Source organism: Octopus bimaculoides, chromosome 14 (assembly GCF_046866305.1).
Source record: "Octopus bimaculoides isolate indiv1 chromosome 14, ASM4686630v1, whole genome shotgun sequence".
Taxonomy (NCBI): Eukaryota; Metazoa; Mollusca; class Cephalopoda; order Octopoda; family Octopodidae; genus Octopus; species Octopus bimaculoides.
In genome coordinates, this window is record NC_142941.1 from 1,179,278 (window position 1) to 1,202,374 (window position 23,097).

Consider the following 23,097-nt stretch of genomic DNA (forward strand, 5'->3'; position numbering starts at 1 on the left):
TCCTTGAAATTCAAGCTGTTGCAGTATTTGGTCTTGCATCATGGTTTTCTGTTCTCTCATTCTGAAAGTTCTAAGGATCCCAGCCAGCTCTCTGCATTTTAGTGCCAACTTAGTAATGAGAACCTGGAAAGATGCATCACCACTCATGCCAATACTCAGGTCACACACTGATTTTGATTCAGGGATGCTTGTTAAAGAATTGTAAACCTGTACTCTACCAAATGGATTGAGTATTCCTTCAGTTTAATGTAAAATTGTTATTATTATAACATGAAAAAAAAAGAAACATTAATATATATATATATATATATATATATATATATATATATATTAATGTTTATTAATGTTTATTAATTAATATATATATATATATATATATATATATTAATGTTATATATATATATATATACAAGCAAAACGTCTGAAATGTTTTATATATTTTTGTAGTTCCATTAATGACTTGTAATTGTAACTTTTTAATTAACCTCATCCATGTCTGCTTATCTAACTAATGAGGAACCAAACATTGTTCTCAAATACTCTAGTTTGTGTACAATACATCATTAACTCTACCAGACAGTAAATTTTTAAAAAGAAAATAAATTAAAGTATTAATCAGAAACATTATTCTCAAGTAATCAGAAAATTTTTGACAGATTTTATTATATATAAATAGTATAACAAGTAAAACTTTGTTTCAATTTAAAATTTCTGTCTTATATTACAGGAGATGGGACAAAATGCATGGGGGAAAAAAAATTACTGTTTAAATTGGTGTTTTAATAGTCATTAAAAAAACTGTTTTTTTTTTCTGTTGGGAAAGTTGTGCACTCTTTAGTAAATGGAGGTAGTTCTTGATGAAAGTTTTAACACAGCTGACATATTTGAATAAAAGAGAGGCTGTCTTTTCTGAAAATTTGTTAATGTTTCCATTTTGATCAAAATAATATGATCATATTTCAAATAATATGTCCACAAACCCAAATAATTTGTGATAAAACATTGTTAAGTCTTAGAGCTGTGTACCTCCTCTTTAGCTTTTTGTTTTTTTTAAAATTTTATTTTAAATAATTTTTGCTTCTTATTTTTTTGCATCAGACATTGATGAGTTAATGATTAAAAATGTTTAATATTGACAAATTTAGCTGACATTAAATCATTTGAGAATGTAAAAACAATTTTCTAGATTAATTCCATAATAAGAAGGGAGTGAGGCGGGGGTCTGGGGTTGGTGGAGAAAAACATTTGTAGAAAGAAATGAAAGTTTGATTGAAATGGAAGATTAAGAATTGGTATAAAGAGTTGCTAAAATGATGAAGAATTGCAAGTAAATGTACAATATCAGGAGAAGCAGTGGCAGCGGCAGCAGCAGCAGCAGAAAAGAGCAAATGAAGAATTCAGGAGAAAAAAAAAAGAGACAAACAAATAAAAAAAAACCCATGAAACAAAAATAACAGTGTTTAAGTTTTGGTGATATGTTGAAGAGAGACAAACCCAATAATAATATTTAGAAGTGTTTAATGGGCTGACAATGTAGCTTGTTGTTTCATTGATTCTACACGTAAAATATGATTGCACAAATATATCTACCCACTTTAAATTTTTGATGGATACACAATGAAAATCACTGGCTGCTATCCAGGTAAGGAACAACAAATATTGGTAGCAGAATAAATGTAGGTTATCCAACATGTCTTTTATGTATGTGTGTGTGTGTGTGTGTGCGTGTGCATGTGCATGTATATATATATATATATATATATATACATACACATAGGTTACAAGTATATATATACACATAGGTTACAAATATATGCATACACATATATACGCACATATGTACATATGTCATTATATATATGTGTATATATATATATATATATATATATATAACATAAATATAAAAATACATATATATATATATATATGTATGTATGAATATATACATGTATACGTATGTATGCATTGATAGGCAGCCACTTTATAGCCATTTATAAACAAGAAGTGAATGATTATATTTCAATATTGTGTATATGTATGGATACATACATATGTACATATATATATATATATATATATATATATATATATACATATATATATATATATATATATATATATATGTATGTATGTATATGTATGTATGTATGCAAGTATATATGTGCATATGCATATATGTGTGTGTATATGTATGTGTGTATGAATGTATGTGTGTGTGTGTGTGTGTGTGTACATATTGTATACTTTTATTTTGTTGAGAAATGATTTCTGCATGAACAAGAGCTGAATATGTATGTATCTATGTATTTTTGTGCAAGTATATATGTATGTTGGAATATATATATATATATATATATATATATATGTGTGTGTGTGTGTGTGTGTGTGCAGTATCAATCAGACACATAAATGCTCACAATTTTGTCTGTACATTTATATACAAAGAAATATGTTTCTTAATACATATAATCGATTTTAAAAAAAGTATGTTTGTAAGTTTTGATGTGTGTGTGTGTGTGTGTGTGTGTGTATGTATTACAGTGTATAGATGTAAGTATATGTACAAAACATCGGTGTGTGTAAGCACAGGTTTGATTGATTGATTGCAGTCTGTGAATCTCACTGACCATTAGTCCTGGTGTACTCCACTAACCAGTGCTAGTGTACTCCACTGACCAGTCTTAGTGTACTCCACTGGTCAGTCACCGTTGTACTCCACAAAGTACATGAAATGTGTCATTATCACAAGAAGGGTTTCATATATGAGTCTTGATGTTGCTTCTTATCACTGGAACCTGGTGTGGGGCGTTTGAAATCATAGAGTGCTGCAAAGAAACAGAGAATGGTTGTTATGATGGGTCTTGGAGACAATACAGAAGAAAAGCAATTTCTTAAGAAAAGAATTAGATTCATTTTGAAGACACATAAAAACACAGAATGTTCAGAAATGATGGTGTGAAGATGCAGCAACAATATTTACCAATTCTAGCATTATTTGAATGATGTTCTGGAAGGATTCAACGTCTCTCATAACTTATCAAAGTCTCTTCAGAAGTGATTCATCTTAGTCCACTTGTATTAATTATAAACTGATTGATAGATGTTCCTTCAATCACCATAATCATTATTAGTTTAGTCACCAGTCCGTTGTCATTTTGTTAGTTTCTCAGCCAGCTTCTGCCCATCGTTATAGCCATTTGGTATTGCTATGTTGAAAATACAACATGTAAGATCGCATGTGGCTCATGTGCTAACTGGTGACCTGTTTGGGTGTCAAAGAGCCACAGAACTATCACTGAATCATCTTGTCAAGCAAGAAAGAGATTAAAGGAGTGCCCGAGAGTATTTTGTTGAAGAAACTAAAGTTGGAGAGTGAGGTATATGTGGAGAAGATTTATTTTATTATCGTGTCTCCAAATACATTTTGTCAGAGCTAGAGTGGGGCATCTTGATAAAATAGGATGTCTCATTGCAAAAAAAAAATGGACCACAAAAGGAACAGTTGTCCTCTCTAAGATTTAGTGATGTTCAGGGTGAGGGGTTCATCAAATGACCCTAAGCTAATGGGGCTTTGGTCAATGATATCCCAGTCATAAGTATCCCATCTGTTCAGCAGGCTGAGTGTATCTAGGATTACATCATGCTATGTGTCTTCCTTTTCCAGCAGTAGCACTTGGCTGTGTCCAGTGGATCAAGTGACAACATTGAAACTCTGTTGTTGGTTTAAACATCACCTCGTTAAACCAGTCAAAATACAACTATATCACACCCAAGACATCCAAATTCCCATTGAAGCTGCAGAAAGAATCCTTGGGATTTTGAGGATGAAGTTTGTTTTTTAATTAAGAAATACACATTACATATTATAATAACAGATCCAAATTGCATGCAGCCAATTGGTTACTATAGCAATGCAAAACGACCCTTTATACATATACAAAACTACGGGGCAGAGAAGCCAGCTAACAACACTTTTACAACACACACACACACACACACACACACACACACACACACACACACACATGCAAATATATTTTTATGTATGTGTAAATGTGTGTGTGAGAGAGAGAATTAATTATTTGCTTGTGTGTATAAATTGATGTAAACCAGTGCCCAGTGTTGTGTCCCTTTATGTCAAAATGTAACTGGTGTCTCTCAGGTGTCTCTAAGCCATGAGTTGTGGTTTAAAAATCCTCACAAGATCGTTTGAGCATCTCTTACTCATTAAGGTGGACGAGTCTGTAACACCGCTGGCCCCAATCTACCAGAAAGCACACTGAAGTGAGAAACCTTTAGAAGACAGAATCATATTTGGAGTTGCGTCCCTTGCTTATACCAACCCATATCAAAAAATATGGCATCTTTTACAGCACAGAGTTTCAGAATTTTTCTGGCATTTGTGCTAAAAATTTACATGGTTTTGCTTTCCTTACTACTTTGCAACACTCTGGTGCCACATAGAGGAACTATGTAATTGTGATGAGAACTTCTCTACCAAACAGAAGCCACGCCTGTACAAGGGAACATAACATTAATTGTTTAATGTCTTCCTAATTAGTTATACAATAGTTTAATTATTTTGGGGATGGTATCATATCTGGATAAATTTAAATGGCAATTAAATTTAAGGATTCTTTAAACTGGGATGAAGGGGATTTGTTTCTTAGGATTGTGACATAATGAAATTCAAATTGACTATACATACACACACATGCACACACGCACAGACATACAGGCACAAACACACACGCACAATATATGCATGCATACATACTAACACAAAAACATGTTTGTGTGTGTATGTATGTGTATAAGCGTTCGTACGTCACAGACACCGTTCTCTGGACTCCTAGGCCACCGTAGTCAAAGTAACTGATCTCTTTGTCACATTCGTGGTAATATTTCGCCTCCTGAAATTCTCATTTAACTTCACTTTAATTGTTTGGTGTAGAAATGAAATAGAAACAATTTGTTAATGTTTCTATTTTAAAACTCTGCAGGTGAGAGGTGTAATCTACCTATTATTATCAAACCGACGAATCAGTTGTTTCTGGTCAATGGTGTAAGGGAGGCAACTCATGGTCTCTTAACACTCTAAAATGCTCGAACGGCCTGAAATAATTTATCGTGAGAGTCTTTGGGAGATGTCACAGTTACGCTACTTTGGCAACACCACTGACCACATAGGTGGATATCCATCGGCTAGAAATGACAGCAAAATCTCCCTCAAATCGTGCGTGGTATAAGGACGATATATTTTTACGTATTTCTAGTATTGGTGTTTATTCTGTTAGAGGGGCTGGTTGATATTCTAATTCTAAATATGCTTTATTGGGTCTGTTCGTGCAGTTGCTCAGAGTATTTCTTATGAGGTTAGAATATTCTTGGTAGGAAGAATTAATTTGATTAATTTATTGAAATATCAGTATATTTGTTGTTGAATTTTTTTTGGTTAATACCCCAAAACGTAAACAAAAACTGACGAAATGGTCACATTAGGAGCGTCTATTTGATAAGGGTTCATCTATGGAATCTTTAATAGTGTTTCCAAAGGAATATTATCATAAGAGTAAAAGAAAATTTGTGTGTTTGTGTAATGCAAGGCCATTTATTCATGTGTACAGACGTATCTGTCTTTCTGCACAGGATGTGACACGCTAGCATTTACGCAACAAATTCTCTCCCTTATGCATACCTGTCTATTTATACATACATGTGTGTGTGCGCGCGCGCTCGAGTGTATGTGTGTATTTGCTACCCACCACAACTTATTGACTGGGGTTCGTGTATTTTTGTCCTTGTAACTTTGCAGTACAACAAATGAGACTGATGGAATAAGAACCAGATTTGAAGATAAAACTGGGGTTGATTTATTCAACTAAAATTCTTCAAGGGGATGCTCTAGCATGGCCACAGTCTACTGATCTCAACATGTGAAAGAAGAAATATATATTATAGACGCAGGTGTGGCTGTGTGGTAAGAAACTTGCTTCCCAACCATATAGTTCCGAGTTCAGTCCCACTGCATGTCACCTTGGTGGTGGTGGTGGTGGTGGTGTTAATGGCTACCATCAAATTCAAATTCCTGATAAGTTGTTTTCGTCCCAGGATCAATTTTCAAACTGCAAACCATTGATGGAAAGTGTTCTAGCCATGACCATCCTGTCAATTATTTTAGCCATAATACATCTTGGTTTGACATTATCTAATGTGTCTGTCCACTTTTAAGACAGTGTGTTATGGCTGCTCTTTCTAGCAGGTTCATTGATGACAATGATAAACTGGAAACACTCAATAAACTAAGATGTTTTAGTCATTTTCTGTAGAAAGCCAGCTGATCCACTTAAGGGGGGAAACAGCTCCTCTGCTTTCCTGCACTGAACCTCCTCTTCCTCCTCCTCCTCCTTCCCTCTCCTCTCTCTCCATTCTTGCCGCTGTCACTCGACCACCACTACAGCTAGGTTGTCTGTGATAAGTAATTAGCATCAGCTTCACTTTTCTGAATGGTTGAATAAAAATCAGGAAATTGAATTAAAGCCATCTGAAAGCCCAACAATGTGATGATGGCACTTACAGCTGTGTCTCATAGAAATCTCTCATTGATTTGGTGTGTTCTCATATAAAACACAGTCAAAGAAGACAGACAATGCCAAGACACAGCAAGTTAGCTTGTGTGCTTTGGTTTGTTGTTTGTTTTAGTTTGATTGTGGTCTTCAGGACTGTGAAGGAAGAAGACCACAAAAGCCTTTCTTATTTTCATGGTTTGTTTTGAAGGTTAATAATTCTAAAGTTTAAACAGTCAACATGTAACGTGTGATTGTTAAATTTATAATTTCGTCTGTGTTGGAAGCTTGGCTCAGCCCATAGCCATCATGGATCTTTCTGCTAGGATGGCCATGGGTGGGTGTCTGAGTAATGCTCATTGGATTAGTGTTCAGTTGAGTAGTTTTGAAGGTCAAATGTTTGGAGAAAACCATCTATGAATAAAGAAAGATTTAATAAACTTCTTAGATCTGTAGGAGAGGCTGTTCTGAGTATCGCAGCTGGCAGAGAGACACTGACTGTTACTTGTGTTTACAGGACCATGCTGTGAGGCAGTGTGCTTTTCCTTTTTTTATATGGCTTTACACACTTGTATCCATCAAGATAAGACAAATGACCATGAAATATGAAAGCACCAGGTCCTGATATATGATGCAGAAGAGTGTAATCTCTACAGGAAAAAGTAGAGAGGATCAAAGATGGAGACGATTCACCTATCACTGATCTGTTTTTCACTGTAGTTGTCTGAGACCACAGCCTCGTGATAAATGAGGAAAGATGTTTTACTGTTTAATCCAATGTTTTCATTTCCACAAAATAATTTGAAATTAGATTTTTAATGTTGTTCACATGAAATGTGTTAACACAAACTTAGCTGTATTTTTTCTTTTTTTCATGCAGATAGCAACACTAAGTAATTAACGACAAGGATTTAAGATGAAATATTATATAGAACAAAATCTCTTAAGCAAGGACAGTACATGTGGGTCCAGTAGGAATCGAACACAGGGTAGTTCATCTCCTGAAGAGAGATCACTTGAAGAATCAGTGAGCGATGAAGTATTGTGACAATGAGAGAGGGGTAATGAGGTACAGAAACTGGTGCAGGTTGGTGACAGGAAGAGCATCCAGCTGTAGAAAACCTGCCTCAACAAATTCTGTCTGATCCATGGAAGCATGGAAAAATGGATATAAAAATGATGATGATGATGATGATGATAATGTGTGTATATATGTGTCAATGTGTATATGCATGTGTGTGTGTATGTATTCTGTAGAATCTGTAGGGATCCTGAGAACATGTATACATGTGTGAGGGATTGTGTTTATATAAGCGTTCAGGTGTGTAAATGTATATTTAGGTATATACATGAAGCTCTGTACTAGTGTGCACATGCACACACACATGGACACACACGTGGACACACACACACACACACACACACCCACACTATCGATGCATAAGACGTACCCTACGTCCATGGCACAGAAAAGGATTTTAATTGCATACACTTCATTAGTGAAATGCTGTCAATAACAACAACAGCTGAACGTCAACAACAACAACAACAACAACAGCTAAACATCATCGACAACAACATCAGCAACAACAGTCTTAAATCTAATTTCAAATACAAACAGTTTGTTCAACCAAATGAAATAATTTAAACCATTGGACAAACATACACCTCCACCACCACCTCCACCACCACCTCCACCACCACCTCCACCACCACCTCCACCACCACCTCCACCACCACCTTCACCACCACCTCCACCACCACCTCCACCACCACCTTCACCACCACCACCTCCACCACCACCTCCACCACCACCGCCGCCACCATGACGACCACCACAACGACCACTGCCACCACCATTATTATCACCATCAAAGAAGAAATAAACAGCAGAAAACAGAATGATGCTACTACTACTACTACCACTACCACTTCTACAGGAGAAGAGGAAGAGGAGGAAGAAGAAGAAGAAGAAGAAGGAGGAGAAGGAGAAGAAGAAGAAGAAGAAGAAGAAGAAGAAGAATGAAATGAAAGAGAAGATTTATAAAAAAAAGAGAAGAAAAGTGTAAACTGTGGCGATGTTGTTTGTGTTGTTGTTGTTGTTGGTTATATGACAATGTTTGATATAAATTATCAAGAGAATGGAATGTGGTTGTTGTTTGATCAAGGAAATTCTATGACAGAATAAGGGAATCCCTACAGAATAGTTAAACTAACAAACCACATCAACACACACACATCTCTCTCTCTCTCTCTCTCTCATCTCTTCTACAGCTGACCTTGGGTGTGGGGGGGGGGAGAAAAGATTTGTGTGTTTAACCAAAATGAAATCTCTAGCTTTGTATGGGTGTGTGTGTATTTGTGTGTGTGTCTTTGAATGTGTGCACAAATGTGTGTAGATGTGTGTGTGTGTGTATAACCATAATGAAATGTTTAGCTTTGTGTGTATAGTGTGTGTGTGTGTGTGTGTTTGGTTTGCTCTTTGTGTTTCCATTTGTATGCCTGTATATCTTTATACGTGTGTATGGATATATCTGTGTATGTATCTACATATGTACCTGAGTGTGTGTGTCTGTATGTGTAAATGTCTCTTTGAGTGTGCATGAATCTTAACGTGTTTGTGTGTGTGTACCTGTGTGTATATATATATATATATATACATATATATATTTGTTCATATGTGTCTCTACATGTGTGTATCATGTATGTGCATATCATTGTGGGTAAGTGTCTCTCTACATTTCTCTCTCTCTCTCTCTCTCTCTCTCTGTATATCACCATAGCTACATTCTGTGTATGGCTGGGTAATTTATGTATGTACCTGTGTGTTTATATGTATCTCCATGTGTCATGGCCAAGTGGTCCAAGAAGACTTTTTACAATCTTGGATTCCCAGGTTTAGTTCCCCACTGCATATCATCTTAAGCAAGTCTCTTCTACCATACCCACAGCTAATGTTTCCTTGACTTTTTTTTATTGTGCCTGTGCATGGAAATATTTCTGTGTCCAAATATCATCTTTATAAACTCTATGCACGTCCATGTGAGTAACCATTTCTCAAATGTCTTTCTAATTAAAAAACATCCCAGTCAAGATGCCTCTCTCAATGTAGGTACTTCCCAACGATATATTCACTTACTCTGTTTTTGTTAAAATGGTAAATGCCAGAATGCTATAACATCTCCAGCAAAATAAAAATCATTGCAGTTGTATTTAGTGAGCGTTCATTCCTCATTTACCCGCAGCTCACACCTAATCACCAGCCTAACAATGGAAACACACATAGACTCGCTAACCTTTCCCGAGGACAAAGACATAAGAACCCACAATATGGTAGAAGCCATAGCCTCTCATAATAAAAAGGAATACTGGTGGAATGTCCCAATGAAGACTGCAATTAAATGTAAGTCCAACAGACCTGATATAATGATTTGGGATTGAGAAGAGAAACTGCACAGTTGCGGAAATCAGCTGCCCAGTGGATGTTAACATAAAACTGAAGATCAGTGAAAAAGAAACTATCTATGCTGAACTATTGAGAAATCTGCAGTTATTCTATCCTGATTACAAGTTTGGGTTTATACCTGTAATTATTAGGATCTTGAGATATGTAAGATGCTGCCTAAATACCAATCTTGAGAAATTAGAATTCTCAAAATGAGAAAGAAGACTACAGATCCAATCCATCACTGGAACTGTAAAAATCTGTAAAACTTTCCAGAAGTTTATCATTTAAACATATATGAGCATGTCTAGATATGCAGTGATATGCATGAGAATACATAAAACATACAAATCTGCACATATACATACATACATGCATACATACATACATACATACATACATACATACATGCATACACACAAACAAAGTTACCCTGTTGTTGAGGTTGAAATTCCAATGAAGGAACTTTGGATCTAGGTTAGAAAAAGGTTCATTTTCTTTTGGCAAGAAATTTTGAAATAAAACTGAACAATGACATACATACATGTGTGTGTGTCTCTGTATATATACATGTGTGTGTGTGTGTGTGCATGTGTGCGTGTTCATATCTGTCTAAAAAAGTAGTTATCTCTTTGACTGTCCATGTACACACAGACACACAGATACACTCACTCACACACACACACATACATGTGCATATGTATATGTGTATATATAGGTATATGTATATATATAGATATATATGTATACATATATATATATATATATATATATATATATATAAATGCATGTTTGTATGTATATATGCGTGTGTGTATATATATGTGTGTGTGTATGTGTGTATATGTATATATATAGATGTGTATATATATATATATATATATATATGTGTGTGTGTGTGTGTGTGTGTGTGTGTGTGTGTGTGTGTGTGTGTGTGTGATATATATATATATGTATATACGTATATAATATATATATATAGGCATAGCCACTTGGGTTGCCACTTAGCTACCTGGCTACCAGCATCACTCGGCCAGTTTGTACATTTAGCTGCCTCAGTTGTTCTCTGAAAGGAGCTGCAGTTGTTTGCTCTGTTAGACGTCTCCTATGTTGCCATCCCTGCCACACTTCACATCACATCCTCTTTCTCTCTTTCTCTCTCTCTCTCTCTCTCTCACAACTCATCAATGACATGTTGATGAGGATATCAATTACTCTCATCTACTAACCCCCCCCCCCACTTTTCTCTCTCTCAGACACTTATACCATTTCCATGCTAACAGACAAATATTCCTAAGCTGGCACATACACACACACGTGAATTTATGAATTTGTACATACATGAGTTTGTGTGGTCACAGATAACATATATATACACACGTGTATATAGTACACATAATATATCTGTATATCTAAATGTATGTGTGTGTGTGTATATATGTACATGTGTGTGCATGTATGTACACACACACACACACACACACATACAGCCATGGGTGCATAATGCATTGCTGAGGTACAACACCTTGAGGTGAAGTTAGACCCTCTGGGATTGAACCTGGAGCAACCTGGTTTGGAAGTAAACTTCTTAGCCACGCAGCCATAACTGCTTGCTACATGAAATATATGACTACACAACAATTCAACAGATCAGCTAAAGTCACAGTTTTAAGACTACACCACTATTATAAGACATACCTCAACTATATGACACATTATGTGTCATATATTAACAATTATAAAACTACGTCATAGGATGTGAAACATCATACAAGAAATTTGCTTATAAGAAGATATAACCAAAGTTACAAGAATAATATTGTAAGACATTTCTTAACTACATGACATATCATGTATTGCTTATTCACAATTATCAAACTACATCATATCATGTGATATATCGTATAAAATATGACTATAAACCAAGTGAGCACATAAGATATATTCACAGAAGTAACAGTATGTCATTGTCGTGCGATATGTCTCAACTATATGACATGTTGAATAAAATGTAATCACCATTCTGTGACACATCGCACCATTGTGTCTCCTCACGAACAACTGCAGCAGATGCCATCAACAACTTCGACAGAACGTGGCAGTGTGTTGTTATGTCACCCCAGGGGAACCAGTATTGAATGAAACACCGCTTTTACAATCGATAACTTGGCTCCCTCCAAGCTCAGCTTATTGTTATATTGAATTTCATGAGGAAACTTCTAGGAACTATCAGTTTTATTACTGTTCCACTAGATTCACTGCCATACTCTTCACCACCACCACCACCACCACCACCACCATCACTAGCACCACCACCACCGCCATCAGTGCTGCCACCACTGCCATCATAACCCTCCTCCTCCTCCTCCTCACCATTACTCTGAATAATTTCACGACAAGAAGAAATGATGGATCTGCTCCAAGTTTTTCCTGTGGCAGTGTGAAATGGTAAATAAACTTGCTGAAATATTTTACGGTTATTGGCAATCCCAACAGCAATAACACTGCCTCCCCCCACCAGCACACACACACACACACACACACATCAGACAATAGAATACACAAATGCAGAAGCACAACATTCGATACATCATAGGCCACCAAACCATGTTACACAACACCCCCCCCCCCCACCCCACCCTCCACCCCTCTATATACAACAGCACACTATGCTATGCCCCTGCCCTCCACCCCCACCACATCTGACATGTGTGCCAAACCGCAAATCACAGTTAAATTATATTTACTTTTATTTCCAGAACTGTTAAGAAATTGACAACAATAAAACCAGTAGCAACAACAACAACAATAATAACAACAGAAACAAGAGGAAAATATACAATGACATAAACAATGACAGCAACAACAACAATTGAATTAATAATAACTATTATGAATCAGCGACAGAATATACAATAAATATGCGTGTGTGTGTGTGTGTGTGTGTGTTTGTATACATACTAACCTTAAGAGCTGTCACAAGAGGCTACGCACACCTCAGCTACACCACAACATACTCACAAATGATATCATCCGAGCCAGGGTTCAATGCACACAATGGTGTGGGTTTTGTCCCCAAAACTCTACAGACAAAAGAAATACAACTAGACTCTCATTACATCCTGAACAATCACACCAATTTGCCTCTCCACAATAACCCCTGTGACTCCTTTCCCCGTGACTCCTTTCCATGATAACCCCTGTGACTCCTTTCCAGACTCCTTTCCCCTTGACTCCTTTCCATGATAACCCCTGTGACTCCTTTCCAGAGATCCCTTTCTGCTTCACACACCTAGCTTTTATAACCCATGGCAAAAACGACCTGCTAACCCGCCACCTGTTCATCATCAGCATCATTGACACAGTTACCCATCATTAAAGAAAATAAACAACAATATCCAATGAAATCAATTCGTCTCAGAGACAGCATTTTCAATTGGCTGAACTTGACAGACAGCAATTGTGAACTGAAGTTGAAAGATTCTACAAAGTACATCCCACAATGCAACATCAAATACCTCCCAAGCCACAACACAAAATAACTGAGGAGACTGTCTCAGGTCACTGTCTCTACGTGGAGTACAACATAAATATACTTAATGCTTGGTCCCCTAGAGACCTGTGACCAACAATGCTGCTGTTGCTCACCAATTGTAATACAAAAAGAAATGGGTGTGTGTGTCTGTGTGTGAGTGTATATATATGTGTCTGTCTGTGTGTGTAAGATATTTAGATGTGCACCTAGTTTCCTATGAAAGTGCTTGCTTTGGGGTACATTTACCCATTTCAAGCTGTTTCATATCCCATGCCATATGTGAGTGCTGATCACAGAAGGGTCCTGTCGTTTTACCCAGCCTGAAGAGAGATTCCTGGCTCACAACAGAACAGTCTATAAGCAGAAGACAAGCTGCAATGAGACATCTCACACATATTCTCTTTTGACCATGTACCTAGAGTTGATTCCGTCCATCTATTCTTCCCCTCCATAGACCTATATTGCAGCCCAAAAGAATTCATGATGGACAAAGACAGAAGAACACTTGTTGAGCTTCTTTGGTGAAAAACAGCCAACTCTGACTCATTCTCATGTCGCTTATTTATGTGTTATATAAAGGGGCAGGCATGGCCGGATGGTAGGAAGTTTCCTTCCCATCTACATGCTTAAGGGTTCAGTTCCACTGTGTGGCACCTTGGGCAAGTGTCTTATACTATAGCCCCAGGCTGACTAAAAGCCTTCGGAGAGGATTTGGTAGAGGGGAAACTGTAAGAAGCCCATTGTGTGTGTGTGTATAGATGTATATATATATATAATGGCTAAAACAACTCTATGATGTTCTGTGTGTGTGTTTCCCAACCTGTTGTTGTATGAATCTAATTAGTCTACACAAGAAATAGAAAGGATTCTTGCTAATTACCTGCCATATTATGAATCTCTTCATAGTCTCCATGCTGTCCCTGATTCCAGACTCGTCCACCATCTTTGTGAGTGGACAATGTCTCAGTAAGATAGTTGGGAACGATAGCAACACTCTGTGCCTCCATGTCTGCTCCACATTTCACACTTATAGGGTAGTTAGACATCTTGGATTTAGGCTGCTGGAAAAAGTGGACAATATTTCTGCCAGTGAGAATGGCAACCACAGTTACAAAGATAGACAAATAACAAATCGTTTCGTGTTTGAGGGGAGGGGGCTTTCAATTTAGAGTTAATTTTTTAATTATCAAATGTTAATTGCTTCCAGATTCCATTTCTGGTTTCAATAGCAACAAGGATTAATCAGAAATAATCAAACTTTACTCATAAATCACAGAATTTCGAAACTCATTCAAACTTCTCACTCTCACTTGCTTTCTCCTTCTCTCTCCTTCTCTCTCCTTCACTCTCTCACTATTTCTCTCTCTCACTATTTCTCTCTCTCTCTTTCTTTTTCTCTCTGTATTTTTATATATTTTTTTATATATTTCTATCACCCTCCTTTCTCCCTTCCTCCTCCTCCTCCTCTCTTTCATCCCCCTTTTCTCTTCATATTTTCCTATATTTCTACCGTTTCCCCCTCCCTTTTTCTTCCTCTTTGCTTCAGCATCAACAAACCCAAACCATAATCCAATCACACACACACACAAATGCATTCCTAGGTTTGCGTAGACATGTGTAAATGTGTTTTATGTAGGGGTGGATATCTTTCTTTACTTGTTTCACTCATTAGACTGTGGTCATGTTCGGGCATCACCTGCAACACACACACACACACACATTTGTGCACATGTGTGCATGAGAGGATACATGTATACTCCTCCTCTTTCTCATCATCATCATCACAACAGTTACTAATCAAAGCAATAGAAACCTGTGTAAGTCTATTTGAAGCTGTATTTATATATAAAAAGAATTAAAGGTAATGCTATGCTGCTTCATAATAATCCCTATTATTATTATTTTGATGTTAGGAAGGGCATCCGGCTGTGAAAATCCAGAAAAAGCAAAGACTTTGTCACCATCATCATCATCACCACCACCATCATTTAATGTCCATTTTCTCATGTTTGCATGGGCCAGAAAGAACTTATATATATTCACATATATATAGCTACACACACACATATATGGATATATATGTGTGTATATATGTATATATATATATATCTATGTATATATGTGTATATATGTATACATGTATGTGCACATATATATTTATATATCTGTGTGTATACGTATAAATGCCTCCCTCCATTAGCTAATATTCAATATTTGCCATGATAAACTTATTCATTTCCTGTAGATTAAGAAATAAATGAACAAACGAAATGATTTTCAGAAAATTTCGTTGGAAACAATTGGTTTTCTTATCTTTGATCTGTCTTTGAGAAAAGTTGCAGTGAGTGTGTGTGTGTGTGGGGAGGGGTCTACAGACGTTAGGGAATGAAGTTTGATTGTATGGAATACCAGAAGGACCTTAATGCTTCATGTTACTTTAAGTGTGAAACTTTGTCAGAAATATTTCAGTTTCTTTGGAAAATCCTTTTATAGATTCTTGAAATTTTCTGAGTTTCGATTTCCTGAGACTAATGGAGCAGAATGGCAAGGTTGGTAGAGTGCCAAACTTTATGGCTTGAAATATTCAATTGTGTCTCAGTATGCTCACATTTCCAAGCTGACAGAAGGGCAGTGGGTTGTATGGTAAGTAGGATGCCCTGCAATGGAAGCTAGGAGGTGGTGAACTGATGGAATCATCCCAAACGTGTTGGATTAAATACTTAACGACATTTCTTCCAACTTACATTCTGAGCTCAATTTTCACTGAGGTCGACTTTCATCCTTTCAGCTTCAATAAATTATGTGCCAGTTGAGCATTGGCACAGTTCATATTGATTAACCCCAATCCGTCAGAATTTCAGGCCTTGTGCCTATAGCAGAAAGCATTATTATAAAAGATGTCACACAGTATTCAATGTTGTGATGATGTAGATTGAAGATATTATGCCTTCCAGGGGTTTGTTACTCTCTGTCAAGTCACAACAAAGACCTCAGACAGACAGCACTTCACACAATATGCGTGCAGTTCCAAGTAATGCTGACTTTTGCAATATGTCTAGATGGTAGGGTATTTCTAATTTCTAATTTTCAATCATTGAGGAACATCAAAGAAAAGATAGAAGGACTCTCTGAAGAATTTCTTTAGTGTCTTTTTTCCTTACCATCATTCTATAGTAAAAAAACTGAGCAGAAAACCTGGCAAAAAACACTATTCACTAGTTTGACTTTTCCTTTGAAAATACAGGCTGAGATGACAGCAGCATGAAATGGAGAACAGGATTTCATTTTCAGCCACTGCAGCTGGAACCTGCTTCACCAATATTTACTACCAACAAACTTACATTTGAACTGGACAGTTCCTTTCTTCAATCATTGTCTAAAAAAGTCAAACTCTTTTAATCAGTGAAAACATGACTGTCTTCTGATATTAATCTTTTTATCAGCATTTTTTCATATTTTCATTTAAGATTTTAGCAGTTTGTTTGGAACATTAAAATTCCTGATTCCACCACCAGTCCTCTCCCTCCACCCCCTCTTTCTCTCTGTTCATTTATAATAACTGTTGCTATTTTTTTTCTACGCTATCTTACTTATCATCCAAGTTCCCCTTTTTTTACCTGGGCAATGTCATTTATCGTATGTCTCCCCTATTTTCTAATAATGATCCACACTTAACAATTAGTTATGTGTCATACATGCGATGTCAATCATTTCCAATATTCTCAACAACATGTCTGGCCATGGAGAAATATTACCTTGCTTGAAGACAGGTGAATGTTGGCAACAGGTAGCGCACCCAGCCATAGAAAATATGCCTCAATAAATTTCCTCCAATCTAGGCTACTATGGAAAAGGGGACACTAAAATGATATATATTCTTTAATTCTTTTCCTTGATTCAGCTATCATGTGGCCATGCTGTGGCACCACATTGACGAATTTGCTGGCCTTGTGTCAAAATTTGAAATCATCATCATCACCACCACCATCACCATCACCATCATCATCATCATCATTATTATAGAGTATATACCTCATTCTTTCTACTCCTATATTTTATCTCTTTCTCTCCTATGTTGTTTATAGTCTGAGCCGTTTTCTCTCCTTGTTATTCAATTAATTCTCAATGTTAATGAGAATTACAAAGACAGATTGGAGCCAAAATGGCCCCCACTTTCATATCTCACCAACAACAAACCAACTTGCCTTTGAAATAGCTGCCAAATATTGAAGAAACTCATCCAAAAGCCTTCTCTTAATTAGATTTCTTTCTTAAGAACTTCTTGTGATTATATTCCAAAGATGAAAGGAAAGCGACAAAATCTTGCTGCCACCTTCTGGTCACTGCTGTCAGCCAGTCACTAGGGATTCCTGTTTGTTGTCACCTTCCTTCATTTATGTCACAGACCCCCACACCCCCGAAAGAGGGCCTATAACTCACACAGACCCACAAACCTACTTAGTCTTTCAAGTTTTGTAAAACAAAAATATCAATTTTTATAGAATCAGATATCAATTATGAAAAGCTTTCTGTTGGTGTATACACTCGCAGAAACTGCACATGACTTGTCTCTACATACACACACACACACACACGTTCATATAAATATATATACATGTGTGTGTGTGTGTAAATATAAACAGATTCTAACGATATTCACTTCCGTTAACTTCATATGGCAAGTCGGTACATATCCATCAACATTCATATGTGTATGTCTGTGTATGTAAGTGGTTGTGTATGCGTATTGTAAATATGTAAATGTGTATATATGTCTATATATATATCTATATATCTGTATTTATATATATAATTATATGTGTAGGTTTATGTGCGTGAGTGGGAGTGGTTGTGTGTGTGTGTGGTTGTGTGCGTGTGGTTGTGTGTGTGTGTGTGTGAGTATGTAGACAGAAAAGGATTCTGTTGACATGCACTTTCATTAACTCCACTTGAAGAATTTCTATATATACAAATGCGTATGAATGTATATATATATGTGTGTGTATATATATATATATATATTTTCGTGCGGGTGACACGTAAAAGCACCCACTACACTCTCTGAGTGGTTGGCGTTAGGAAGGGCATCCAGCTGTAGAAACTCTGCCAAATCAGACTGGAGCCTGGTGTTGCCATCCGGTTTCACCAGTCCTCAGTCAAATCGTCCAACCCATGCTAGCATGGAAAGCGGACGTTAAACGATGATGATGATGATGATGATATATATATATATATATATATTTATATATATATATATATAACACACATATACATACATATGTACAGACGTACATCCCTCCATGTACGTATATAGTATGAATGTAGAAAAGGTTGCCAGCCGAGCTGCTTCGCTCTTTCTTAGCTTTTATATAAATTGGATATTTTCTCTATTGTCAAACTGTTCCAAGTTCTGGCATGGCACATCCCTGCTCCGTCTCCATTCCCGTCTCCATATAATACAAGTCATCATTCTGACAACCCCCCGCTCCCACCCACCACACGGATATGACACGGTGTCAAGCTGTGTTGTTTCTCATTCACTTCCAGATATAAAGAATTTTTTTAGTCCCTTTCTATCGACATCCATTCACAAATACGTTTTGGGGCATTGGCGGAGGGGGTGGAGTGGCAGAGCAGGGAAGAGTTTGGGTGTGGAGGGAAGGTCAGCAATAGGAAGAGACCATGCAGACAAGATGTATCTATTTATATGTATGTATGTATGTTTATTTGTATATACACACACACTCACGCATGCGCGTGCATGACAGTGTGGTTAAGAAGATTGTTTTTCAATCATATTGTTTTTGGGTTCAGTCCTACCATACGGCACCTTGAACAAGTGTCTTCTGCTAGAGAGTCAGGCTGACTTAGGCTTTGTGAGTCGATTCTGTATGTATGTAAAGTGTAGTGGGATGAGTCAACGGATCGAAGTAAGTGCAGTTGTTTATTCTCAAACCATAAGAATGGTTTGAGAAAGAAAATACAAACGACTCAATGGAATTTATTAATCAATCCACATCGAAATGCAACCAACGTGCTTTTGAAACAGCTTCCCTACTCATCTACCTCTTCCTTTTCAGTTGTGTTTCTTTTTATATATACATACATATGTGTGTGTATACGTATAAATACATTTGTGTGTGTGTATATATATACATATATATATATATATATACTTCTCTCTCTCTCTCTCTCCCTCTGTTTGTCTCTCTCTCTCTATGTATGTATATATATATATATATATATATATATACATACATACGTATACATATGTGTGTGTGTATATGCGTGCGATATCTTTTACATACAACTGTTTACTTTACATATTTGAGTTTGAATCCTTTGTCAACTCATGAACCGTGCCTCAATCAATCAGTCTCTACGTCTATCTACCAGCCTCGCTATATATTCCGCTATCTCCCTTCTCATCTGTCTGTCTGTCTGTCTGTCAGTTGACCCCCATTCAGCTGACCAAAGAAACCAAGATTGGTGCTAAGACCAGCCAAATCAACTCTGTATATCTACACACATGACATCCAAACCCATCATTCAAAATGGTCAGGCCTTCTTCCGCTGTCGATATATCTGCCATGACTTATCCCCCCCCCCCACACTGATTCCACCATTAACCTATTCTCCTGACTGCATCTTCTTTTCTATTTTCTTTTTTCATACAAAAGAGAATAAAACAAAAAGATGAGATTAATAGTCTATTCCACCTTTATGGATCATCCAAAAACATCAACAATCTATCATGTGTCTGTGAGTGTACACACACACACACACACACACACACACACACACACACACACACACAGACGTTACAAGTATGAAACTCTGAGTAACAGTTTGTGAAGATTTCTCAGCTTTAATAAAATAGTCCTGATGTGTGTATGTATAAGTACATATATGTATTTATGTACAAGTGTGTGTGTACACATCAGTCTAGATCTATGCAGATAGTTGATACCCTTGTTCCTATATATATATGTATATATTTATCTATATGCGTATATATATTAATGCTTGGTTTAATGTGAATTTATAATAAAAACAATTTAACATTAAAAAAAGTTTTCAATAGTTTTTTTGAACATATTTCTTGCACTTTTACAAGATGACAGCTATCAGTCTGAAAGTTCAAAGTCACTTCCTCTGTGGGCACTGCTTTTTACAATGCTAGAGCTTCATCAGTTTGGTTCTTAATTAATCAACCAATCAATGAAGTGACCAATCCTAATTTGCTCTAATATAAACATGAATGTAAAAATCATCCTGTACTTTGACAAATATGAGAATGAAGTAAAGAGCAAATTCTGAAACCCCAATACCCAGGTAGATACATCTTTACTGCAAGACTAAAGAGGTGGTCTTTGACTGAGAGATACGTTTATTATCAATGAAGGGAGGGCAACATCTCAAGTAGGTACAAATGGAAATCTACAATAAAAGTTATGTTGGTATGGGTGAAGGCAAGTTTAAAGACAGTTTTGGCAAACTTTAAGAATAAGTTACCAATTTTTTTTTTTTGCCCCAACAAACCAACCAACCATTGAGCAATTTGGTACAGTTATTAAGTAATTCTCTTGAGGCTACTTCACTAAGTACCGTGAACTCTATTCTTCATTGATGAGTTCATAACAACACGGAAACATGTCTGCTGTTGTCTCTGATACTTGCCAAAATAATTAGAATAACACTAGTCGTTGAATAGACATTATTTATATTTTCCTCACAGCATAATTGTTTCTGTTTAGCCTTTTTAATGCGTCCTGCATTAAATGTGTTAACTGCAATGTGTAGTCATGTCTTGTCTGTGATAGAAAGGAAAGAGTTTGATATGCTCTGCTGGCTGTGTAAACTTTGGTTTACATGAAAAGTAGAGCATACTTCAAGTGTATACAGTCATCTAGCCACCACCACCACCACCACCACCACCTTTACAGTATCAGATGCTGCAAAGGTAGCTCATCTCCCCCTCCTCCTCCTCCTCTATTTTTTTTCTCTCTTTCCCCTCTCTCTCTCTCTCCCATCTCTCTCACTCTGCTTTCTCACTCAGCCACCACCCTCCCCCACTCCCTCTGACTAATGCATGTAAATGTGTATTTCAGTGTTTCTGTCTGTGCCTGTATATGTATGCATGTGCTTGTGTATGTATTGCACATGCATACAAGTGTGTGTGTGTGTGTGTGTGTATGCATTTATATCAGTGTGCACGTGTTTGTATATGTATGTGTGAATGTTGTAATGACTGTGTGTGTTTTTGTGCATGTATATGTGTATGTATATGCATAGTGCATATATGACTGTGTGTGCTTATGCATGCATATATCTGTAGGTGTGTTTGTGCATGTGTGTGCATGTGTGTGTGTGTGTACGTATGTGTTTATGTATATGTGTCCCTGTGTGTGTGTTAGCATCTGTATCTACATAATGTAAGGTAGACACGTGTGTGTGTGTGTGCTCATAAATGTAAACATATATTGAGTCCCTCTCTCACACTTTGTAGAATTGCCAAGAATCTGTGTTGTTGCTGTTGTTGTTGTTATTGTTGTTGTCCATTGACCAGAGTCCAAAAACACAGTCTTCACCATGTTGTTATATTTAATCACCATGTGTGAAGTTGATTTCATATATTTTACTTGCTCCTTTCATTAACTCATACCCACCACCACCACCACAGTGGCTGTGATAGTGGGGGTGGGGGTGCAGTTGTAGTGATTATGTTGATAGTGGTAGTGCTGCTGCTGCTACCACAGTCTCTTAACATGTGCCAACTGCATTTCTATTATATGCACAGCTTTCAGCAACATGGAATTTACAGATTATTGGGATTGGATACAAACATATATTTATATACATGTGTGTCTGTGTGTGAGAATGTGTATGTTGATAATATACACACACACACATATATGTATGCTTATATATATGTATGTGTCTACATATAAACACTCACACATATATGTATATATATATATATATATATATATATATATATATATATATATATATATATATATATATATATATATAATATATATATATATATATATATATATATATATATATATATATATATATATATATATATATATTATATATATATTTTGTGTGTGTGTGTGTGTGTGTTTGTCTCTGTGTGTGTGTGTGTGTGTGTGTGTGTGTGTGTTAGAGTATTTGTGCATGATGCTGGTGAATGAATGAGTGAAAACAATGAAGGCAAGTGAGGATTGTTTTGTTTCATTGAGAACAAGCTAACCTCTCTAGCATTGGTGCTGTGGTAACAAACGAGAGAATTTCCTTTGGAAAGAAAACCTGTAGGTTATGTAATGCTGAAAAATATTGTTAGTAAATCGGTTGACAACTTAAATATAGATATTGTTAATAAATGATGAACATTTCAGAAATTTCTCTGGAATTCATAGAAAGAAACATCTTTGCTTATCTGAGTGGTTCTTTACTTGCAGAACTTACATATTGACAGAATTCTTTATTTTTTAATCACCTGTCTTAATCCCATGAATGTGTCATCTAGGACCCACAAACTT

General features: G+C 36.4%; 1 protein-coding gene across 9 annotated transcripts in view; it reads right to left on the bottom strand.

The window, feature by feature from the left end:
* Window positions 1–2,418: 2,418 nt before the first annotated feature.
* Window positions 2,419–23,097, bottom strand: part of LOC106872615 (protocadherin gamma-C4) — a 112,533-nt gene continuing 91,854 nt past the window's right edge. For 2 of the 9 annotated variants that reach the window (XM_089362123.1, XM_014919658.3), the window contains exons 3-4: window positions 14,427–14,607; window positions 2,419–2,825 (exon numbers count right to left, since the gene is read on the bottom strand). In XM_089362123.1, the coding sequence (XP_089218249.1) occupies window positions 2,743–2,825; window positions 14,427–14,607 (264 nt within the window). In that variant the 3' untranslated portion in view covers window positions 2,419–2,742. Of the gene's footprint in view, window positions 2,826–14,426; window positions 14,608–23,097 lie in introns of those variants that run through there. The other 7 variants (XM_089362125.1, XM_089362126.1, XM_014919657.3 and 4 more) reach the window with 6 other exon arrangements.